The sequence below is a fragment of the Molothrus ater genome, chromosome 2 (genome assembly GCF_012460135.2).
Source record: "Molothrus ater isolate BHLD 08-10-18 breed brown headed cowbird chromosome 2, BPBGC_Mater_1.1, whole genome shotgun sequence".
Lineage (NCBI taxonomy): Eukaryota > Metazoa > Chordata > Aves > Passeriformes > Icteridae > Molothrus > Molothrus ater.
This window is the reverse complement of record NC_050479.2, coordinates 86685852-86707778: the sequence shown is the minus strand read 5'-3', so window position 1 is coordinate 86707778 and position 21927 is coordinate 86685852. Positions and strand designations below refer to the sequence as shown.

General features: G+C 41.4%; 1 protein-coding gene across 1 annotated transcript in view; it reads right to left on the bottom strand.

Annotated features, from left to right (window-relative positions):
- Nucleotides 1–381: 381 nt before the first annotated feature.
- The window catches only part of GUCY2F (guanylate cyclase 2F, retinal), a 36960-nt gene continuing 15414 nt past the window's right edge, over nucleotides 382–21927 (bottom strand). Inside the window, exons 10-19 of the mRNA XM_054518595.1 lie at nucleotides 21463–21612; nucleotides 19451–19599; nucleotides 17901–18064; nucleotides 17413–17605; nucleotides 17156–17330; nucleotides 12005–12103; nucleotides 10627–10721; nucleotides 9524–9609; nucleotides 7296–7301; nucleotides 382–502 (exon numbers count right to left, since the gene is read on the bottom strand). Coding sequence (XP_054374570.1) covers nucleotides 382–502; nucleotides 7296–7301; nucleotides 9524–9609; nucleotides 10627–10721; nucleotides 12005–12103; nucleotides 17156–17330; nucleotides 17413–17605; nucleotides 17901–18064; nucleotides 19451–19599; nucleotides 21463–21612 — 1238 coding nt within the window. The remainder of the gene's footprint in view (nucleotides 503–7295; nucleotides 7302–9523; nucleotides 9610–10626; nucleotides 10722–12004; nucleotides 12104–17155; nucleotides 17331–17412; nucleotides 17606–17900; nucleotides 18065–19450; nucleotides 19600–21462; nucleotides 21613–21927) is intronic.

Genomic DNA, 21927 nt, shown 5'->3' with positions numbered 1-21927 from the left:
ATTGATTTGTTTGAATTCAGGCCCAGGGGCAGCTGGACTTTTTAGTGCCTCCATGCAGACCCAGCTAAAATATTCTTTGAGTTCATCCTCGTGACAGTTGCTCATGAAGAGTGGGAGCTACCATCATTATCACCCTCACTTTCCTCCCCAGTGCACCCCTCCCAAACCCACACACATAAACAGCTCTGAGATGGTGCCCAGTTTCACAAGAGATGATGGTCAGGATTCATCTGCCTGCTCAGGTTCACCCTCTGCAAGATCTAAGAGCTTCATTAATTAAACTGCTTTGGGCCAGCTGGGAACTAAATGGAGACTGTGAGCTCTGTTGGTCTGGCTTCACGGTGTCCCTCCTGATCTTACTAGTTCTTTGTCATGTTCTTCTCAGATTTCATCCTCTCCAAAACTTATTTCTCCTTCATGCTTCCCAGCTCTTTGCTTTCTTAGTTTCTTCTTTGTGTCCCTCAGGACAGATTTCAATTTCCTGGTCAGTACATCTGGCCAGCTGTGAAACAGAAAAGAAAAGAGGAGTTAGCAACCCTGCTCACCAAGGCATGACTTTTCATTTAGCATCATTTTGTGTCAGCCAAAGCAGAAATGTTAAATGGTGGAGTTGAAGTGGATCTTTTGCTGCAATACTTGAAGGGTTCGTCAAGCCCAGCTTCTGGGCCACCATCTGTTGGTGGGTTGCAAATTCATTATAGCATAATGGAGCTCTCAGAGATAAAATAAACACCAAGGACTTGTAAGAGGCCAAAAGCTCAGCAAATGGCAGGGCTTTAGGAAGGTCTCAAATCTACAACTGCCATGTCATGGATAAAGCATCATATGGAATAAGATTTACTGTGTATAATAGAAGAAAATATCATTCCAGCTGTTTTAAACTAAAAAAAGCTAAATACTAATCCCTACTGATAACACCATTGCTATTATATAGAGATTAGAAAGAAATAGCTAATAAATAGTTGTATATATACATAAATGTATGGTTTAAACTGTACACAGCATCATCATGTGCAATGAATGTGCAATTACTTTAGAGTAGAAATATAGGTTAAAAACCAACTACATGAAGCAGGTATCCTGTAGAAATAATACAAAGGGTAATGTTTTTAAACTAAAACAGGATAGATTTAGATTAGATATAAGGAAGAAATTTTTTATGATGAGGATGCTGATTGCAAGGGGTATTGGACTAAATGACCTTGAAAGGTCCCTTCCAACCCAAGCTATCCTTTTGTTATATGATCTTATCAGCTGCACCTTGCTAGCCAATGGTTTGGCCAGCAAGCTGCAATTATTTGGGTATTTCCTGAACAAGAAAGAATGTCAAGGGATCTCCTGTCACTAAGCAGAGTTCATAGGATGAGGGGTCAGAATGCAAGTAGAGGCAAATCCTTGAGGAACAAAAAACAAAACAAAACAAAACAAAAACAAACAAAAACAAGAAAAAGGAGACAAAATAACTTGAAATATTGAGCCTTGGTACTTTTGGGTAATCCCAGGCTGGTGCTTTTCTCCATGAAGGATACACTACCTGTATGCTTACACATCTAGAAGTCAGCAGACCAGTACAGATTGTACTAGGATACACATACAGTGGGTTCCTCCACAAATACAGCCATTACCAATCACACAGGTGAAATCTCACCCCTGAGAACTCCAGAATGAATTCTGACTGACTTATATGGGGTCTAAGTCTCATCTACAGACTGAGACCTATCAATGGATCCTAGGAGTCACTGACCTCTCTGTGACACAGTTCTCTGCTGTGTTTTGAAGTTAAAGAGAGAAATCCCTTTCTCCTTTTCAGAAGTGTTGTAAGATGCTATGGATGGGATTCATCTGCCTGAGGATATTGTCCAGCAGCATTTGATGCCATGGTTCATCCTGCATAGTCTTCAGCTGTTGTTTAATCTACCAGCCTTACACAAGTGTCTGTGACAGCCATGGTGCTCTGAGCTGAATCCCACTTGCATGAGTGGGTTAGAAGCTCCAAGTCAAGGTCACAGACCCTACCACAGGACAAAAGATAAGGGTCACTAATGATATAGCACAGAGCTTTATCTTCAGGTAACTGGAGGTGCACTCCGGTGTTACTCATGTTTTGCTGAGTGGTTTTATCAAGATCCAGCCAGAACCATCACTTCTCTTTGAAATCAAGAATACAACAAGGACAGCAGAGTCCACCACCACCCTTTCAAGGTTAAAGGATTGACTCCTGAGCAGGAGAAGCAGTCTTGACCTTCCTCTAGACTTCAGGCCAGATGAATACTACAAAATACATAATTACTCCAAGATGGGCATCCCTATTGTACTGCAGCAAGAGCCCTATGGGACTCTTAGCCTTTTAGGGTCCCAGACTAAAAGGACCATAAATTGTATGAATGGACCATAGATCACTACATCTGAGATCCTTGTATAATGCTCCTTTATTTCCATCAAGGAAAAACAAGGTTATTGGCAACATAGTCCCTTTCATCAGAAGCCTCTAAGATAGATTAGCTGGAAACATCACTAAACCACCAAGCAGGCATGTGGGAATAAGTGGCTGTTGAGGACTTAATTGCCTCCATTGAAAGCTTTCTGCACACAAGAAGGATTGAACTAGGGCCATTGAAAAGATCCAGGTATGCATGTCTTATTGATTTTTCTGCTATTTCCAATGGACTAAGCCAAATTGCCTAATGAGGATCTTCTGTTCTCCATAATATGTATTGCTGATCAGCCTGCTTCAGTGTGGAAGTCTGTGTCTGTGGGTTATAGATGTATTAAGAACTTATACACCAGTATATGTACAGGTTTTGTCAAGCAGGGCTAACCCAAGTGTGAGATCCTCTTTGTCTCTGGCCTTGGAGGATTAGCTTGTACTCCTAGGTATAAATCAGCAGGGTGGTCTTCTGTGCCTCAGAACTTGTATTTAGCAGTGGGGGTTCATATATGGTAGTGCTTATGCAGGTCTCTTCAGATTGTGTCCCATATTCAAATAATTTTGTTTATTTTATGTTTTTAATGAGGATTTTCTGCCCTTAAGTCCTTGATAGGGAGAACTTCAGACAAAAATTTAAATATCAGTTAAGAGAGATAAAGCAGCCTGGTAACACACCCTGAATCTTTAAAATATGTGTTTGGGAAGAAGGAACACAGCCAACAGTTATCTTCTGGGTTTTATCCTTGTGAGAAAATTGGATGGAACTTTAATCTTCATAGCAATCTATCAGCCTGATATGGTGTGTCTTAGGGGTTTGTAACCTGCCTATATCTAGGTACTTTGAGCTTTCATCCACCCCTCCTTTGTTAGGGGAGTGGACATGAAATGCGCACTAATCCAGAGGAGTTAAGCAGAAGCATTACTGCTGGTTTTAGAGATATTATCAAAAATCCCAGCTGATATATCATTTTCAGGTGACATCACACTTGTGCAAATGTGGCTGTGCATGCTTCTATGCCAGCCTTGCTCTGATAACACCTACTTGATCAGGTCAGGCTGTCATATTCCATGTGACTTCCAAATTCCACCCAAACCATAAATCCATTATCTCTTGTACCCATCAGTATCATAAGGATGAATATCAAAGCTGCATCCTGTTACTGTCATGAGGTATGGAATTACACTAGGCAGGAGATATACATTACAAAAGCAACAGTAGGTAATGTGGATTTTTCCAGGCTTGAACTCCAGTTTTATGTCTGTGTTTACCATGTACCGGGCTCTTCCTGGCACCATGAACATCAACATAGAGTGGATTGGTAATACACTGCAGATAAACCTAGTAATGCTCTATGTTGTTCAGGAATTATTAGGATACTGGGTTATAAATTCACTAGGAAATCACCCAACAAGGCTACAGCTTTGCTGCTGTTCCAAGCACCTCTTGAATGAGACATGTTAGAATAATAACACATACTTAAAGAAAATTAAAAGGAGAAAAATAGAAGGAAAGGGGAAGAAAAACCAGTAAAATGCAGACAAATAACACACAAGCAGACACTAAACAGCAGAGCTACATGGGGACTGTCCTACAGCTACTACCTCAGATCTAGGCTCTTTTGCCAAGGAGTTTTTCAGTTTTCCTCCTTTTGAACTCTGCAATTTCTTCTGGGAGTAACCCATGAGCTCTATACCTGCAGTGAACAGGTAGGCCATTAGAGAAAGAACCAGTACAGTTTCATCTGAAATAAAGAACAGACTGTAATAGAGACTAAAGAAAAGGTAAGTGTCTTCTGGTGAGAGAAAGGAAAACAAATATGGTCCTGGTTCTGGCCTTATTAATTCTTCTCTTGTACCACTCAACTTACTGCAAAGGATGAGGTCAGCTAATTAAATTTTAAGTGTCTAGAGGGCTCTTGGCACTCTTAGACACTTTTGCCAGGACAAGATGAATGACTTTGTTGATTGAGGAGTACAAACTATATCTCTATCAAGGCTGTTTCCAGAATCAATTTAATAAGATGAATCCTGGGAGAATGATTCCATTATTCCACTGATCCTTGCCCACATTCTTTAAAGGGAGGAACAGAACAAAACAGCAGTGAAGACGTTGCATTTTGTTAGTTTAGTTCCTGCTTCAGTGCCTTTTGGTCTTCCAGGGTTGTTTCTTTCAGAAGCTCTCAGCTCACTAAGCTGTGGGCACATTTCCTGGTGGAAATCTATTTAACAGTCCCTGGAGAAAGCCAGGTGTCTCTGAATGCTGAACACAATTTTAACAGCCTTTCCTGAGGGAGATTAGAGTGAAGTTTCAGGTCTTTGGCCAGTTCTGCTCTACAAATGGAAATGCCTAGACAAGTTGTCCTCCCATGCTTTATCTAAATTATTATCTCTGGGAACATGTTTCTTGTTTTTAAACATTGACCCCTGTTTATAAACTTCCTCAAGAGTGATGGTGCCTCAAGGGCTGGGTCCCAAGGACAGGGAAGCTAGGAAAATATAATTCTGATGGGTTCAATAAGGAATGACTGCTTCTGGGAATCTACAAATCAGGTGAGGTTTAGCTCCCTGGAATTTTTTTATCTGCAATAGAGATGTCTCCATCTAAGCCAAATATCTTGGGTTCTATTCTGAGCCAGTGGAGGGAAGCTGGTGCTGCTGGACCACAGCAGGAGTTTATCCCAAAGCAGAAGAAGATCAACACCAAGAAACATCTATTTCTCTGCACTGACTCTTAAAAGACAGGCAAGGTGACCAGATCAGATGGAGGTAAATAACTTTTAATAAGATTAAATCCTGCCTGTTGCAGGGAGAAAAGAAATCTTTGTGTTCAGATCCTTTATGGAAGTGGTAACAAAATTCAGCCACACAGGGGTGAGCATCAGGGGTTTGGTTTTTGAGTCCACCCAGCAGGACTTCACCCACAGTGGGGTGGAGGACGTTGCTGCCTGTGTCTGCACAACACTGCAGCAGCTTGTGACCCACAGAAGGTGGGTCAGGGTATTTGGTAATCAAGCACAGTATTAGACTGCCTGAGGTCCACCTCCACACACTGCCCACACAAGTATCAAATAACTGTTTGGCAGTGATTTGACTTCCAACCACTGCACAACAGCAAAAAGAAAGATCCACTGTAAACAGAACCTGCACATCTCCTGAACTCACAAATGTCTGAGGAACTGGAGAGGTCTGGTTCTGCATTATCCATCCCAGCCTCAGGCAAAACCCTTCTTTTTGGAGACAGCTGTTACTTTTCCAAGGCCCTCTCTCCCCCCATCACCTTGTTTGCAAACCAGCAGGAGAAAAACTGTGAAGTTCTGACTTCGCTTCCTTTCTGTACACTGCATTTAGGGTTTCTTGCTATTAGCACAAATTCTGTAATATTCCAGTCAATTCTCCCAGAAACTTCAGCATGCTCAGGAAGAGCTTGTTTAAATATAAAAGCTGGTGCAATCACAAGTCAAACAGTCTTGTTGAAAGGGAGATGAGTCACCAACTTTCATTCCCTTTCTCATCCTCCATCAGATTTCAGAGAAAAAGTCTTCTTTCTAATTGTCATTATGCCACAGCCATGATCAGAATACTTCTTTGTCTTCATTTTGCTGTTGTGTTAGGTGGTCAGAAATAGTTTGAAAAGAAGGGATTGAGTGTGAAGCAAAACACATCTGTCCTGACATTGCATGATCAAGCCTATGAGACAGAGGATGCTTTGATTTCCTTGAATAGCTCTTGTAAAATGTCATATAAAATTTATCTAGGAAATATTTTTATGCTGTTGTATAATTCCAGCTATGGGAGGACAAGAGCTTTTCACTGCTGTTTGGTCCACAAGCTCTTTTAGTTTTGATTTAAAAGCACATTTGACAGACTTCAGATAGGAGCCCAAGTGGAAATGCTTTCAATTTTCTCCTCAGAAAGACACATCAGCAGCAACAGCAACACGAGAGACTCTCTACAGTTCCATCCTACCAAGGTGCTCCAACAAAGCAATGACAAAGCAATGACAACCTTGTACTAGAAGGGTAGAAGAAAAAAAAACCCTTTTGTCCTAATGAGTGTCTTTTTCCTGGCTCATAAAGAGGTGTTTCTCACTTGGGGTTGGGAGATGGATTCTTTGAGCATCCTTTGCTGCTTCTCACCCATTTATCTTCAAACAAGGATCTCAGTGCTTCCTCCAGGGCTGATCCTCTTGCATGTGAGGATGAGAGGGCCCCAACACTCTCACCTATTCCTGGCTGCATCTTCAGTGTTCAGTGTTGTCACACATCAGGTTGCACTTATCACTGTGAGTGGTAGTGGGCTAGAATACCTATCAAGCCTTCTGGATTAAGACTTAATGAATTCATACTAGGTAAGGGATTTGGGTTTATGTCAAAAATCAAAAACTCTCTTATGCTCTTTACCTAGGTACTGGGTTAATGGTTAAACACCTTTGGGAGAATCAACAATATGTATCTTGGCTGAATTGTATTAATTTTTTCCCTCCAGTTAACTTTCCATAAATAATTTAAAGGGAAAGTTTCTGAATAAAACTACCTGCTGGGATAGAGGACTTCTGATGCTTTCAAATACTGTATTCAGTACTAGAGAAAAGAATTTCTGAACCAGGATGGTGAAAGTAGGAAATTCAGTAGACCAAGAATGTCACTCATCTCCTTGGAATGGCAAATGAAAATCAGCCTGGCTCTAGGTTTTGTTCTGGTTTGGGTTTGGTTTTTTTTGGTTGGTCTTGGTTAGTTTGGTTTGGTTGGTTGGTTGATTAGTTGGGTTTTTTTCCTTTCTGAATTTCATTAGCCATTGAATTTTTCCTAGTCTTAGATATTTTTCCAGTGCTCTGCAAAATGCATCTGAGATTTAGTCCAGGTCAGGCTTGTGTCTGGTAGTTTAGTATAACCTATTATCCTTTCTGATTTTTTGGAAACTATGAGTACTCCACTGGAGTTGAAAAGATGCTGATTGTCCCAAAGCATCACAGGATGCCAGATTCAAATATCCCATGTTTATATACTCGCAACTTTGTGATAATTCAGCCCCCCAGAGAGTCACCTACTGTACCCTCAAAAAAATTTCACAGCCTTCCTTTAAACCTATCTGACTGAAATCTCAAAAGAATGTCTAGCCTACAGATAGTCTGCTGCTTGACTGCTTGGCATGCTTGGTTTTGGTGTCTCTTAATTTTGTAACACCTTCTCTATGTCCAGTCTGCCATTATTTCCCATGGCAGTACCAGGTGTATGTGTACAAATCTGCCTTGAAGCAAGGGAAGGTCTAGAGAGGCTATAGAACTGTCTTGCGCTCTTCTACGTCATGCAAAGTTAACCAAAATTCCCATGAAAACCAGGTAAAACAGATTTGACCAGACCAAGAAAGAAGGAATTATCCTCTGAACAGGAACTTCAAAAACTTCCATCCATAGGTCTGACCCTTAAATCCATGGCCCACATGTTTGCAGTTCCATAGCATGGACGTAAGACCAAGCATGATGTACTAACCTTCACTTAGTAGGAAACACCTCTCAGCATGGCCACCACAACTGCCCAGCTGTAGATGTTTAGGCTACCCAAGTCACAATATAAAGCAAGAGATAAAAACAAGTGCTCATAGACCTCATGGTAAGGAAATACCCAAGAGAGGGTGCCTCAGGACAGAGTGAAAAAAATAAGTACAAGAGGAATTTATTTCTTTCTTCAGCTCAAAAGCCTACAATAATCCCTATGGAATTATAGGAGGCAGTGACTTGAAACCACCATATTGGCCAACTAGAGAGAAACAACTTCCAGCCTCTTGATTTTGTGCCAAAACATGAATCATCAAGATAAGGTTGGAAAGGACATAATGTCCGATACCTATCTGATAACAGCACAGTCTATGCGTGACGCTGTTCTCCAAATATTTGCTTTGCTTCAACATCCAGTTATTTCTTTCTGTAACTTGACACTTCGCCTATGGGGTATAAGTTTCATTTTGCCCCCTCACTAGGACAAATATGGTTTTGTGTAACTTTACTTTTTTCCTCTGATTACTGTCAAAATCACTCAACTGCTGTGTGACCTGTGGGGACAGAGATACTGCAAAAGAAGAAAAAATATTTGGGCCCTGGGACAAGAGTAGATCACCTCTGTCTCTGCAGTGTTAAAGGTGGACTTTTCAGAGATTACACATGGATGCACAAGATCCTCTGATCCTGAGCATGTGGGGAAATGGGGAAATCTTTTTATTTACTAAGAGGGAACAGGGCCATATTTAGAACAATATTGATAAGGAGAAGTCAGAGCTACATTAAACAGACCTTGTTTGCTGTCAGACACCGGTATCTGAAGTAGTTACTTTAGGACCTCAACAAACCAGGCATCTTGCAAGGGCAAATTGAATCAGACCCTTAGCAAGTATTTCTCTTTACTGCCTATAAAGGGAGTCAAGGCTGACTGCTTTTAATGTGGGTGACCATGCTGTTCTTGTCAAACAAATCCAGCTCCTGGTTTTTATGTCCTGACCACAACATCCTTTCCAGGCATACAGAAGGTGACAGCTGAACAGGGAGTACTCTGTGAAGCCAAGCATTGCAAAGCTAGAAAATGACTTAATGAAGGCAGCATCATTAAGTCTTCAATTACATAACAGTGCCATAAATTTGTAACACAAAGCTTTCTTATTCTTCTGTTAGAATGAAAGGGAAGAAATGTGTTTATACACTGAATGAGGCTGTTTTCAGCAGGAATTTGATGGAAGGGGAGAAAAATCTTGAGTGTCTCCCATACACTGATGACACCAGAGACCTGAAAGTGTCCCTACCGTGTGTCTCCTACATGCACCCAGAGCAGGAAGGAGATTCAAGGAGCAGCTCCTTGGTGTTCAGTCTCCAAGTGATTATAGGGGAGAAGCAGGAAGTTTCCATGTTACTTGGGAACTGTGAATAAGGAGAGGTGCTGAAGGAATCGCATCCCTTGAGTCCCAGCACTATGCCTGAACATGTAAGTCACCAAAGGAACAGGATATAGATTTTGCAAACAGATAACATGGACAGACAGATAATCAGCCTGTGAACTCCTAAAGAGATGTTTTAATGAATGCCTTGGACAGCGACGGAGTCACACTTACCCTGGCTTTATTTCAGGAGGTTTAGGTAAGGGTTTCTGGAAGCCTTTTTTCCCAACCAGCCAATATGTTTCTTCTACTCCTTTACCCTAAAATAAAACCAAAAATTCAGATAAAAAGCAGCTTCCTGACTGCCCTCTGCTTGATATGTAATTTTTCTCTCTAGGTTTCTCTGGCTTTATACATATCCAGAGACAGACCATGCCTGGAAATCTTGGTCTCTCCTTCTGAATAGCTCAGGGATTATTTGAGTTTCACTTTCCTGAAAGAGGATATTCATTATCCTTGTTCCAACTGTCATTTACAAATTACCCTCATTGATCTGGGTCATTGGACACAGCTGAACAGAAATTGGAAACTACAGGATCACTAATCATCTTATTTGGCAGCACTAGCATTATTAATTGAGAGATTTTACAACTCATTCTGAACTGAGTATCAGAATAATAACTTCCTCTCCCACCATGGACGGTTTAGCTTGTAAGGTGTGATGCATCTGATGAACCTATTTGAGTCAATCACCTTTGACTGAAGAAGGGGAGGAAAACCAACAATCATCTTCACATAAATTAGGCCCTGAAAGTACTTCAGGCTTGTAATTTCCTGAAAGGCCAATTTACCCCCACTAACTATGTAAAGGTTTCTTTCCATTGACTAGACCTGGAATATTTACCCCAAATCTCCACTTGCAGACATATGAACTTGAATGATTCCACTTGTCATGCAAGATTGTTGGGGGACCTGAGGCCATATTCAGACATTTTATTCTAGGTATTTAAGGCAAGCAAAGCTCCTACTTCTGTCCATTGACTATGTAAGGGTAGAAATTATGTTTATTATTATTTAGTACTGCTTTGTTTGGACATTGAAAAGCAGCAGCTTCTGTCATTTACTATATAAATACTTATATCCAGCACATACAGCTGACTGCTTGATCCCACAGTCATTCAATAGCTATATAATGTATTGAAACAAATGAAAGGGACAATTTTGGAAGGATTCAGCTGAAGATTGTTGCATGAAGGCCAAAAAAGATAATAGTATGAAAATTCCTCAAGCAAGATGACTCCCCTGTGAAGTGCTTCACACAGCCCTGGCCTTCTTACCCTCAGTTCTGTTTTCCCCCTGGGTATGATTTCATAGCCTTCATTCAGTTTCCGAAGTATATCCACTGTACTTTGACTGACATGAATTCTGTAAGCTGGGAACAGAAAGCAAAGCAGCTGGATCATTGTACTGCACACATGCTGTGAATTCCCCACTGCTTCAGCCTGACAAGGAAAAGGGCTCCAAAGCAGCAGTGCTCAAATTCAGGTGTGTGGCTGGTGCAGCTCTGTGGTGCTCCTCTGTGTGGAGTTTAATGCTGACTGATGGATTCTTCCAGGCAGGGCTGTAAAGAGCACAGGGGGAGGGAAGATCTATGCTGGGGCCTTCCTGGAGAAGGATACCAAACACACTCAGTGTAGAAGTCCATCTCTTCATAAAGATATTAAGTGGTTTCCAGTAACATTTCAGCTAGATTTCTGTTTTATCTATTGCCACAGTATAACTAGGGAATGAGAAAGAAATGAAAAATAGCCAACTGTCCTGCTGCGGACACCCAACATAATTTGAAAGCAGGGATGAAGAGCAGAGAGATGGAGTTTGCAAGGGAACATAAAGAAAATGTGGCTATGCATGTAGATATGTCTGGATTTTTAGTAATTTATTCCACCCAGAGCTGCCATTTAGTCTATGAACAAAAAGGGCAAAGGTGGAGAAATTTATTGGATTCCCATCTTCCCCAGATTGTTTTACAGCCACTGCTGGAACTTACTGAAATTTTTTATTGTTCTGCTTGTGAACAAGACAGGAAATATTTCTAAAACATTTCCCCCAAAGTAGTTTTTTTTGGGTTGAGCTTTTATTTCAATTTTGACAATCACATTGCCTTCCCTTTGAAGGATGTGGTATGAGCTGATTAATTTTTTTTCCATAATAATAAGAAAGAAAAACATCAGTTTGAATATGTAGAGGAAGATCACACAGCTATGAGCTACATTTCCTGAGGGACTAACCTACAATTTGCCTATTTATCTATATGCATTTCTATTAATGTGTAACAATGTTCTTGTACCTGCAGTGCTCCTGCTGTCTCCAGTCTCAGTGGGATTTCTATGACCATGGGTACGATGGAAGCAGTGCTCACCCATGCTTCAACCCTTGCTTTGTCATGAAAGGTAAGTGAATTATTTTACTGTGCAAGAACAGCTCTGAATTAAGGATTCTTAGCACTGACTGAAAGCAAGATCCAAACCATGCTGGAGGAAAGTAGGGCAGGATTCATGTTGATTTTGGTTGACGGGATTCCAGTCAGAGAACTGCAGCTGGAAGGCAGGGTCCTAAAGGCTAACCTACAATGGGAAAACTGGTGTCCTCTCCTTCAGGCTGCTTTGAATTCTGTCATTTGACCTCCCCCTTTCTTTGACTGTCCCAAATACTCACGCAGGCCCGTGGACTCCATCCTTGACGCCGTGTTGACTGTGTCCCCGAAGAGGCAGTACCGCGGCATGGTCAGCCCCACCACGCCTGCCACACAAGGCCCTGAAAGACACATCAGCTGCATTACCCGGATGGTCCTGCATAAATCCAGGGGTCCACTGACAAACAAATCTCATCTTCTCCTCTGATACTCAAAAAACCTATTGGGAATACAGGAGAAGGTTTTCTAAAGATATCATTAGTCTTGGTGCTTGCTACAAAGAGTCAAAAGTTAAGGATTGCTCTAGATTTCATGCTGGTGTTTCATGTCTGAGAAAGGTCGTGTGTGGTAGGCCCTCAGTTTACCAGCATCTGGGAGAAATTTGTTCAGAGTTCATGGAAACTCAAGTTCAATCATAATCTCATTTTAAAAAGGTCTTTTTCCATGTAAGAAAACTAAAGTTAGATCCTATGACATGCCCTGTATCCTGCTGAAACAGGATTAAAAATCAGCCTTGGGAGTCCAGAGGTGCTGGCAGCACTCTGGACCACCCTGTGTCCCCTCCTTGGAAAAGAAGACACTGTTGGCTGGCCTGTCTAGCCAAGACCTCTTTTTCCCCTCTTTTTCATTCTTTATACAAGATCTATTCACTTCCTAAGTAGCTTCCAAAGAATCATTGCCAAGTTGTCAGGGAGTGGTATGTGTGCAGGATCCGCAGGATCATGCACAGACTGGGAGATAAAATGTGTGGAAGCCAAACAGCAGAGACAATTTTCATCTGGGGCATTTGGCTTAGTCAATGTTTAGACTGCACTCTGAAAGAGGAGAGGCTAAATTTCATTGCCTACAATAGAAAATATCAGGCTTGCAAAATAAATGCAAAAATAAAAATAAAAAGCAATGTGATTAAGTGTGGGGCTTCCTGCAGACAAAGGGCAGGACTCCCTGTATTTTCCATCAGAGGCATTTATGAGATATTCCTTTTCAGGCTTTTCCTGCCTTTTCAGTGTCATGATCCTTCTGAGTTAAGATTTAGTACAACTGATCTCTAGGAAATCTTTTCCTGTGCAAGATTACAAGAGATGTGAACATTGTACATCATCAACAGTACCTGAAATGATGCTATAGATTAGGGTTATCATAATTTAAAAAGGTTATAGGTTAAAATGTTTGCTTTCAAACAGTAATAATATAAATAGTAGCAATTGTGGCCTAATTTAGAAGTGATCAGTTACTTAGTTTTGTACAGTGCAATTTTATGCTGATTTTAGCATTATTTAAAAATATTGATCCTTTATATAGTTTTCAGATCTATCTTAAGGATAGTAAAACTCCATTGCTGAAAGCTATGGGGAACTTCACAAGAACCTCTCTTGCTGTGATCTCTGAAAAGTTGTTGCTGCCTAAAGTTGCTGGATTTTAAAATACTTCATGAAGATGCAAACTCAGAGGTAAGACAAATATTGACTCCTGCCTGATGAATCACTACTTGATAAAATATTTAAAAAAAGAGAGAGGAAGAATGGTTCATACAAAAAATATTACAAGGACTTGAGCAGCATGGATCAAACTGGATAAAACACAGCAGGCAGAGACTGCTAGAGATCATGAAAACCTGATTTAAGGGGGTTTCTTTTCAACTGTGAGTGTACCTCAGACAAAACACTGCTCCTCAGAATCTCCTACAAGCTAATTTCCATCCTTATCATTACTGTCTAATTTGTTTCAAGCTTTTCAGAAGAGGAACTACTAAACTTCCTCACTAGAGGAAGTTTAATTCAGGTTTTCATCTATAGGCACTTGTATACACAACAGTGTAAAGGCACCTGTAAAGGCACTGTTGATAGTCTCAGCCAAGGATCTTATGATTCCCTAACTGGTCTTTATTGTGTGTATGTTAATGTTGACATATACACAAAAAATGGTCCTGTTGGAGACTTCTTATTCATGCTTCAGTAAGAGACTTCCCTGAGAAAACACTATCTCACAAAACACTGCCTCTCTTCTTTTTGTGGTGATAACATGACAGCAGCCATCCCAAATCTCACTAAGGACCAAAGCTCCTTCTGTATTAGGTGATGCAAGGACACAAAAAGGTGGCTCCTGTTGAAAAAACAGACCTCACTGAGGAGGATTTGTGCTCCATTGGTTAGAGCATGCTGCTAAGAACACCAGGGTCATGGGCTTGATCCCTGCATGGGCTATTCACTTGAGAGTTGGACTCCATGATCCTTGTGGGTCCCTCACAACTCAGAATATGCTATGATTCTGTGATACCATTTCAGAAGCACAGATAAAGGCAGATGAGCTTCTACTGTAGTCAGTGGAGATGAAGTCAATGTGGTCAACGGAGCCACAAGAGCTTTTCGACTGCTGCACATGAACAGCTTTACAGGGTTCATTTACATGTCCTCAAAATGAGTGCAGACTCCCTGAAAGTCCTGGAAACACCTCCATGTGAGTGCCTGAATTCAGGTTTCCTACTCTGTTGGTGCAATCACCCAGACATTTCTGCACAAAGCTCACAATATAGAAGAGGCAAGATTTTTAGGGCGAGGTGTTATCTTTCTAGAACACTGCTTTTAAGCCTGTCCCATTGCAGAAGGTTCTCAGCTCAAAACCAACCCTACCATATAAGCATTCCCAAAATTACACATTCCCTGTGTTGAAAGCATCTAAGACTTAATTTGGTCACTGCCTTCACCTCCTGTGTGTGTTCCCCCTTCTCCAAACAGCTTCAGCAGAAGGCTAAGAAAAACTTCCAATGGTAAATCTCCTACAGTTACAATTTTCAGAGGAAACCAGGCACCCTGTGATGAGGACATCATGGCCTAGCTGTTTCATTACACAGGTCCAGAAGTTTGCTTTGAAGTGTCTCTTTGCCAGGGCTTGCAAGGGTCAGTTAACGAGAGGCTCTGGCTAAGACTCTGCAAAGACCATCGGCAGTGCTGCAGAGTTTGAGAGGCAAGATCAAAGTGCAGGGCTGACTGCCAGAGAGCCTGACTGATACACAAATCATCTTCAGCCTCTGTGGAAGAGCTTATCTTCTCACCACTGCTTTGGCTGACTGTCCTGCTCCAGCCCAGGCATGGATAATGGGGAAACAGCTGAGTCAGCTGAGTTATCCTGGACCTGCAGTGAACTCAAGAGAGGACAGCCAAGATTCCAGGATGTGTTTAAATCAGGGGAGAAAATGCAGACCAAGCACTGGTCGTCCTGTCCTCTTTGCCTTACCTATGCATTGCCACAAGTGGATGATGGGCATGGGCCATCAGAAGTTCCCAGAGGTGCAGCTTTCCCTCAGGGTAGAAGAGGCATGGGCAAAATGCCTATGCCCAAAATGCATTTACTGCTTTTTCTGAGAGGGAATCGTGAGCTCTTCTTGGCACCAGTTTCCAGAGAGCAGCTGAAGTACGTGACTGGGGGTCACACCCTTTCTCCATCCTTTCCAGTACAGCAAAAGTGTCAGCCAAGTTCTCCTCTCCCCCAAGAGCTTCCCCAAGGCTTTCATGATGCTGATCATTCCCTCTTCATCCATCTTTTCTCAGGAGAAACGGGGTCTAGGGTTAATCAAACTCAGCCATCAGCTCCGTGGCTCAGAGAGCTGGTTTGCTTTGGAACATTTGCTTGTGGCTGCTCCCATGACAGTATGATGCTGCCAGATCTATGCAAAACAAGATGTGCAGAGTCCTCCACCCTCTTCCCTTCACACCCAATACAACAGTTCATAGCAATTCTGCTTTCCAGATATCCAGAGTTCATAAAAACAAAAAAATGTTACTACCTCCTGTAGACATCACCTAGGGACGTATTTTTTGGCCAACTGCATGGGAGATACATTGCAGAACTGCTGTCAACAGGCAGCAGCAGATGTTGCACAGCAAATTCCTCTCTTTCCATGTTGAAAATATGCTGCTGGTGCTCCAGAGACTCCTGCTCTGGGCAAGACAATCTGCAGCCATAGTCTCATCTAATTTCTGACAGAGTGTAAAACACACAATGCTCCTGCAATCATTCTTTAATGCTTTACACTTTTGTGAAGGGTCAACTAAGAATCACAAACTTCAAAGAAAACAGTAGGGAGATGTGTTTTAGAGATAACTCCAAAAGAGGGTCTTATAAGGTCTAGGATTCATAATATTGATTTTAACTCTGCTAAAGTCACAGCTCTGTTCTTGGGATATTCTGACTGAGATACTTCCTTTACTCTGCTTCTGTCTCTCAATATGTACATCAGAGACCAGGATAATGACATCTGCAAAATGCTTGCATGCTAAAGCTCCAAAAGCATGGATATTATCAGATAAGCAGAAGGATAAAACCCCAGACATTATTGGGTCAGACTCCTGGGCATTGTTAGTCATTGTTTGGCTTCCCACAGTGGGCAACACCTGGTACTTTAGAGGAAGAGGCAAGAAATCTGGTGACAAACAGCTGGGAAAAAAAGTTGTCTAAAAAAATGTATAAAATTATGAAGGTTCATATATATTATACAAATACTGATTCATGATAACAGCAGATGTATTTTCCTACATTTAAAATACTTTTGCCTATATAACTGTAGTTCTACTGTTTTGGAATTTTTTGGTTTACTTTGGAGCTTAATTACATTTTGTATATATATATGGAACTTCCTCCTTTCATTTTAAATAAGCAATCTTTCTGTTGATTGAATAATTATGACTTCTACATCAGAGATAATGTTTTCTTTATAACATAACTTTTTCTTAAGAGCTGTATCACATTTTTCTTCCAGTATATCCTACCTGTAATAAATATCTCCAATCTTTTTATGCTTTCACTTTATATGCCAGTGTTTCTGTGCTTTTTCATTTCAGAATGGAGTTGCAAAGACATCACTGGGTGTCTCGATATCCCACTTCTGAAGGTGCTATGGCACATTAAAGAGCTATCCATACGATGAAACCCTTGTGACTAACATGCCAGATGCAGTTCCTGGCTGAGACAGAATACAAAATCTCTCCTTAAAATGATACTAAGCCACTTTCCTCCAGAAACCCTCTCTGGGTTTTGTTTTTCCATTTTAACTGCTTTGTTGATGTAGAAGATTTTAAAGTGTCTTGAAAGGGTGTTTTTTGGAGGGCAGGCATGAAGAAAGAATTCAGAGTTGGAAATGCAGTTGAGAAGGAGTTCTCTGGTGTTCAGTTGCCTACCTGTGTGTAGCCCAATTCGTATCCTGAGGGGAATGTCTGGCATGTGCCTCATTTTGAATGTTCCCACAGAGCTGAGGATGTCCAAGGACATGTTGGCTATTTCAGCTGCGTGCTTGTTTCCATTCCGTTTTGGGAGCCCTGAGGCAACCATGTAGGCATCACCAATTGTCTCCACCTAGCAAATACCATCATATTAAGAAATAAATATAGAAATTGAAAAAGATGGAAAGGAAACACAGGATATAATTACTTCTCACCTTGTAAACATCATGGTTTCCAAGAACAGCATCGAACAGAGAGTAAAGGTCATTCAGAAGGTCAACTACTTCAATGGGTTCACTGAGGGCTGAAATGGATGTGAAGCCCACAATGTCATTGAAGTAGATGGTCACCTGGTCAAAATACTCAGGTTCCACAGTGCCACCAGTCTTGAGGGCTTCTGCCACTGAACTGAAACAGCAACACAAAAAAGATGGCAGGGAACAAACCCTTTTCTAGTGCATGCTCATGTGCTCAGACTCTTGGTTTTCTGTGTTCAGATCTTACATCCACTGCATGGCTGTAACCAGCATTGATTAGAGTTTCTTAGTTTGATTTGAAGGTGCTTGTCAAAATTGATGGTCAAATCTACAGTGTTGCTCATTTCTGGGGAAGGGTGTTGTCCAGACTAGATATGGGCTTGTTTTGGGGTGGTTTTGGTTTGGTTTTCTGGGGATTTTTTACCACTTAAAGTGCCAGTACTTACGGTGGAAGCATTTGTGACAGCAGTTTTTCTGTCTTCTGTTTTTCAACCTCTAGCTCTTCAGTCCGCTCGCTGATTAAATCTTCCAGGTTGCTTGAGTACTGCTCAAGCATCCTGAGCATTGAGTCGATGATATTGGTCTTTTTCCCTTTGTTGATGGTTTTGAACTGGAAAATCAAACTGGAGAGTTATTTGTCTGTCTCTTTACATCACTGTAGCACTCTGAGTTTAGAAAGGAACAAAAAGCAAATATTGCTTTGGAGGTGTCATGCTAAAGACTGGATTTTTAAATGGCAGAAGTTCAAAGATAAAGGAAAAGGTGAATTAGAAGGTGAATTTGCATCAATCAGTGAGAGTTAGATGAAACACAATCTTACAGTAGTTGTCAACATGTACATTTGTTACAGAGTCTTGTCTGGCTGCAGGTTTGCAACCCCATTTATCCCATGAACAATCTTTAGGGTAACTTGCAAAACTTTGCATTCAGAGGCACAAAGTTCAGGGTGTTAGCAACACTTACGACCTTTTTACATGTTACTGCACTTAACATGCAGTGTACACTGACGTGCATGTGTACTGCCACCTCCATTCCCAGTTCTTCATTGAGTTGTGCTTTCTCTTCCTGACCTGAAGTTGAGCTGCTGGAACTTTCAGATAATTTGTGACTTTGGAGGCTACCTTAGACTCAACAGTGGAGTCAGCAGGTTCAAAATTATTCACAGCTTCATAGAACCAAAAGGCAAAAATTAAGTATGTTTGTTTACCGGTTTTGATGAAATGCCCTAAAGTTGTGTCAGTGAAGGGTTATATTGGATATTAATAATTTTTTTTCACAGAAAGGGTTTGTAAAACCTGTTTGGAACAGACTGCTTAGGATAATGGTTGCAGTTACCATCCCTGTTAGTGCTCAAGAAGCATGTGGATGTGGCACTTGAGGACATGGTTTAACAGCACACATGGTGGTGGTATGGGGTTGATGATTGATGATCTTAAAAGTCCAACCTTAATGAGTCTATGATTCTATCACCTTATAAGAACACAGGAACAACATTGCTTGATCAGAAAGGGGGTTATTTTTTCAGTACCTGTCCATGAGATTGGCCAGTAACACATACCTAGGAAAGCTGTTTAAACAGGCCTCAGGTACACTCATATTTCCCTGGGATATTCTCCAAGCTTCCACCAATCTGGAATTGAGAGACCTCCTATGCCAAACATTGTAACTTTGTCTTTAACAGTCTTTGGTGAATTTTTTTATAGTTATCATTTTAAACACTTTAGAAGATTAAAAGAAAAATTGGTCTGAAGGTGAATAATTTACAAATCTTTCATCTCCATGAGACCATCTCTGCAGGTACACTGCTAATGTGAAGACATCAAGCCCGTGTCCAGGCTGCTTTATCACCCCTAAGTCAGGACAATTCTAGGGCTCTGCAACTTCTTCATTCTTTAATAACTGAGTTAAAGCAAAAAAAAAAAAAAACAAACCCCAAACAATAAAACACTTCCCTGCCAAGAACAATGGGATTACACCAGCTTCTCTACTTACTGACCTTATGAAACACCTCCTCAAATGTTGGACGTCGTTCAGGGGCTTCAGCCCAGCATTGCTTCATTACCTGGATGCATGCCAGGGGGGCTACCTCAGGAGCTATGTTTGGGCGACACAGGGGAGGGGGCTTCTTCACTTTCCTTATAATTTCTGTGGCAAAGAGAAGATTGGGAAGCACATTGTAAGATGGGGGGGGTCTTGATAGGGGCAAAGGACATGGACCTTTCCTTGTGTCCCTGGCTTGCTTCTTCAGCTGTCACTCTTAGTCCTCAGCACCCGGTGTCTGTGCCAAATGAAGCTGGAAGTTTCTACTTTTCTCTGTCAGGAGTCTCTTGAAGGATTTAAAGAAGATTCATGTCCCTGGAGAACCAGGTTATGAGTAATAAAGTGGCTGGATGGGGGAAGGATGTGTGACAGATGCATGTGTGAGCCTGCAGGCTTGTATTTAATGAAATTGCCTCTGACTCTCTCCACTAGGACCTGCAGTCTTCTAAGACAGCAGAGGTTTATGGCAGAGCCCAGACAGGAAGGATACCAGCCTCTGATGCTCCGTCATTAACTGGGAACCAGGACATAGGAGGTTGCTGGGAGTGGCGACACTGGAAAGTATGTTAAGGGGGAGAGGTTGAGTTCAAAACAGTGTCTGGGAAATGACTCCCTGTCTAGAGCTCCCTTCCTAGAAATGAGGCTTGTAAGGAACTGGGCTTGGGTTTTCAAACCCCGAGAAGTCAGTCTTTTAACACCCACCAAAGTTATGGTATTTGAAATCTTATTTTGCTCAGTGCAGAGCAAGCAAACAGAGTGAAAACCTCTTTCTCTGGCAGAAGTCCTGCTGTTGCTGTGAGTACCCAAAGCTTTTCAGCATTTACAGTCTACTTTAAAGATCTTTGGCTCATTCCCCCAGACTCCACCAAATGAAATAATCCAAACATCTGGCCCCAATATTTCCAGGGGCAGCTGAGAGGAAATGCCTTCCCCAGATTGTTTTAATGTTCACAAGTGAAAGCTCCTTAGGATTGAGACACAATGAATAGAAATTCATCATTTTATCAGGTTAGTAAACAGGACTGAACTGTGTTCAACATTTGCTGGAGGTTCTGCAGGAGGTATGAGGTGGGAGAAACCTGCTAATTGCATCATAGTCTACATCATAGGTCCAGCTCTGATTGACAGAGTGGGATACATCATTAACATCATTGTCATTGCATTGTGACAGCAGCTTCAGGCATAGAAAAGTCAGGGCCCCATTTTTCCAGCTGAACTGGCACATACTGAATTGTCATACCCCACTTGATGATTGTCCAGCTCAAAATGTGTTGAGAATGGGCTGTCACTGAAATCAGTTAATTTTAGATTGTTGTCACTACCTCCCTGTTTAAGTGCTTCTGACCTGACCCTGACTGCAGTGGGTTTTTTCTTCCCATGGATGCACAGCATTGTTGCACCATGAGCAGCTCCTAAAGACTTCACCTGTTTGCTGTTTCTGATACACATAAGCAACATGATACATCACTTTGACCTCAGTTGAAGAGAGGGTCTCTTTAGAAAGGAAAGGATTAAGAACAAATAGATGGGCAGATGGACGAAATAGGATGTTGGCAAGGGGTCCAGCTCAAAAACTTCAGCCTCCATGATGCACAATAAAGGGCCAATGAGTGGGAAGCAAAGGAGCTTCTAAGCTATGGGAAGTTCTGCCCTCAGATTTCACCCCATACTAAGATGAAAAGTCTGAGTTTCCACAGGGAACTGGAGGTGCTGCAGGAGCCTGAAGCATCCTGGAGAGCACCCAGAATCCTGATCCCAGTGAAAGCAGTGATGAGACATGTACCAAGGCTGTGATGAGAACTCTACATTTTGATGTCTGTTGTGAATGTTGCGTTGGAAACAGACTTCTGACACTGAGAAAGGTCATGAGACTAATACATTATTGCCTTATTAGTAAGGGGACTTGGCCAGGCCTTTTATAAAGTGCTCTGCACAAAGCCTTAAAAATATACTGTAGTAGTTGCCTACCTTCAGCTGAGAGTTCTGATGTACAGTAAGGTGGACCCCGAGCAACCACTTCTTGCAGGATGATTGCAAAGCTGTAAATGTCCCCTTTGATTGTGCCCTTTCTGCACATGTCTGGGTCCCGCAGTAACTCAGGAGCTGTCCAGAGCAATTCTAAAAAAATTTCAGAGCATCACATTTCTTACACTTTAACTCAGACTGTTGCGAAATAAATGCTTAAATGAATACCTTATTTCAGTCATTTGATGAAAGGTTGGAAAATACTACATTATTTACTGAATCAAATCTTTTACTTCTAGTGGTATGTTAGAAATACTAAACTTCTGTGTTGACCAAGAAAAAAAAAAGAATTTCCAAGTTTTACTCTATGGGTTTTTTTAAAAACTGCCACACCAACAAATTGTATCATATAACACCAGCCATGAACTTCAACATAAGAAGTCATCTCAACCCTTCCAGAAGCTTTAA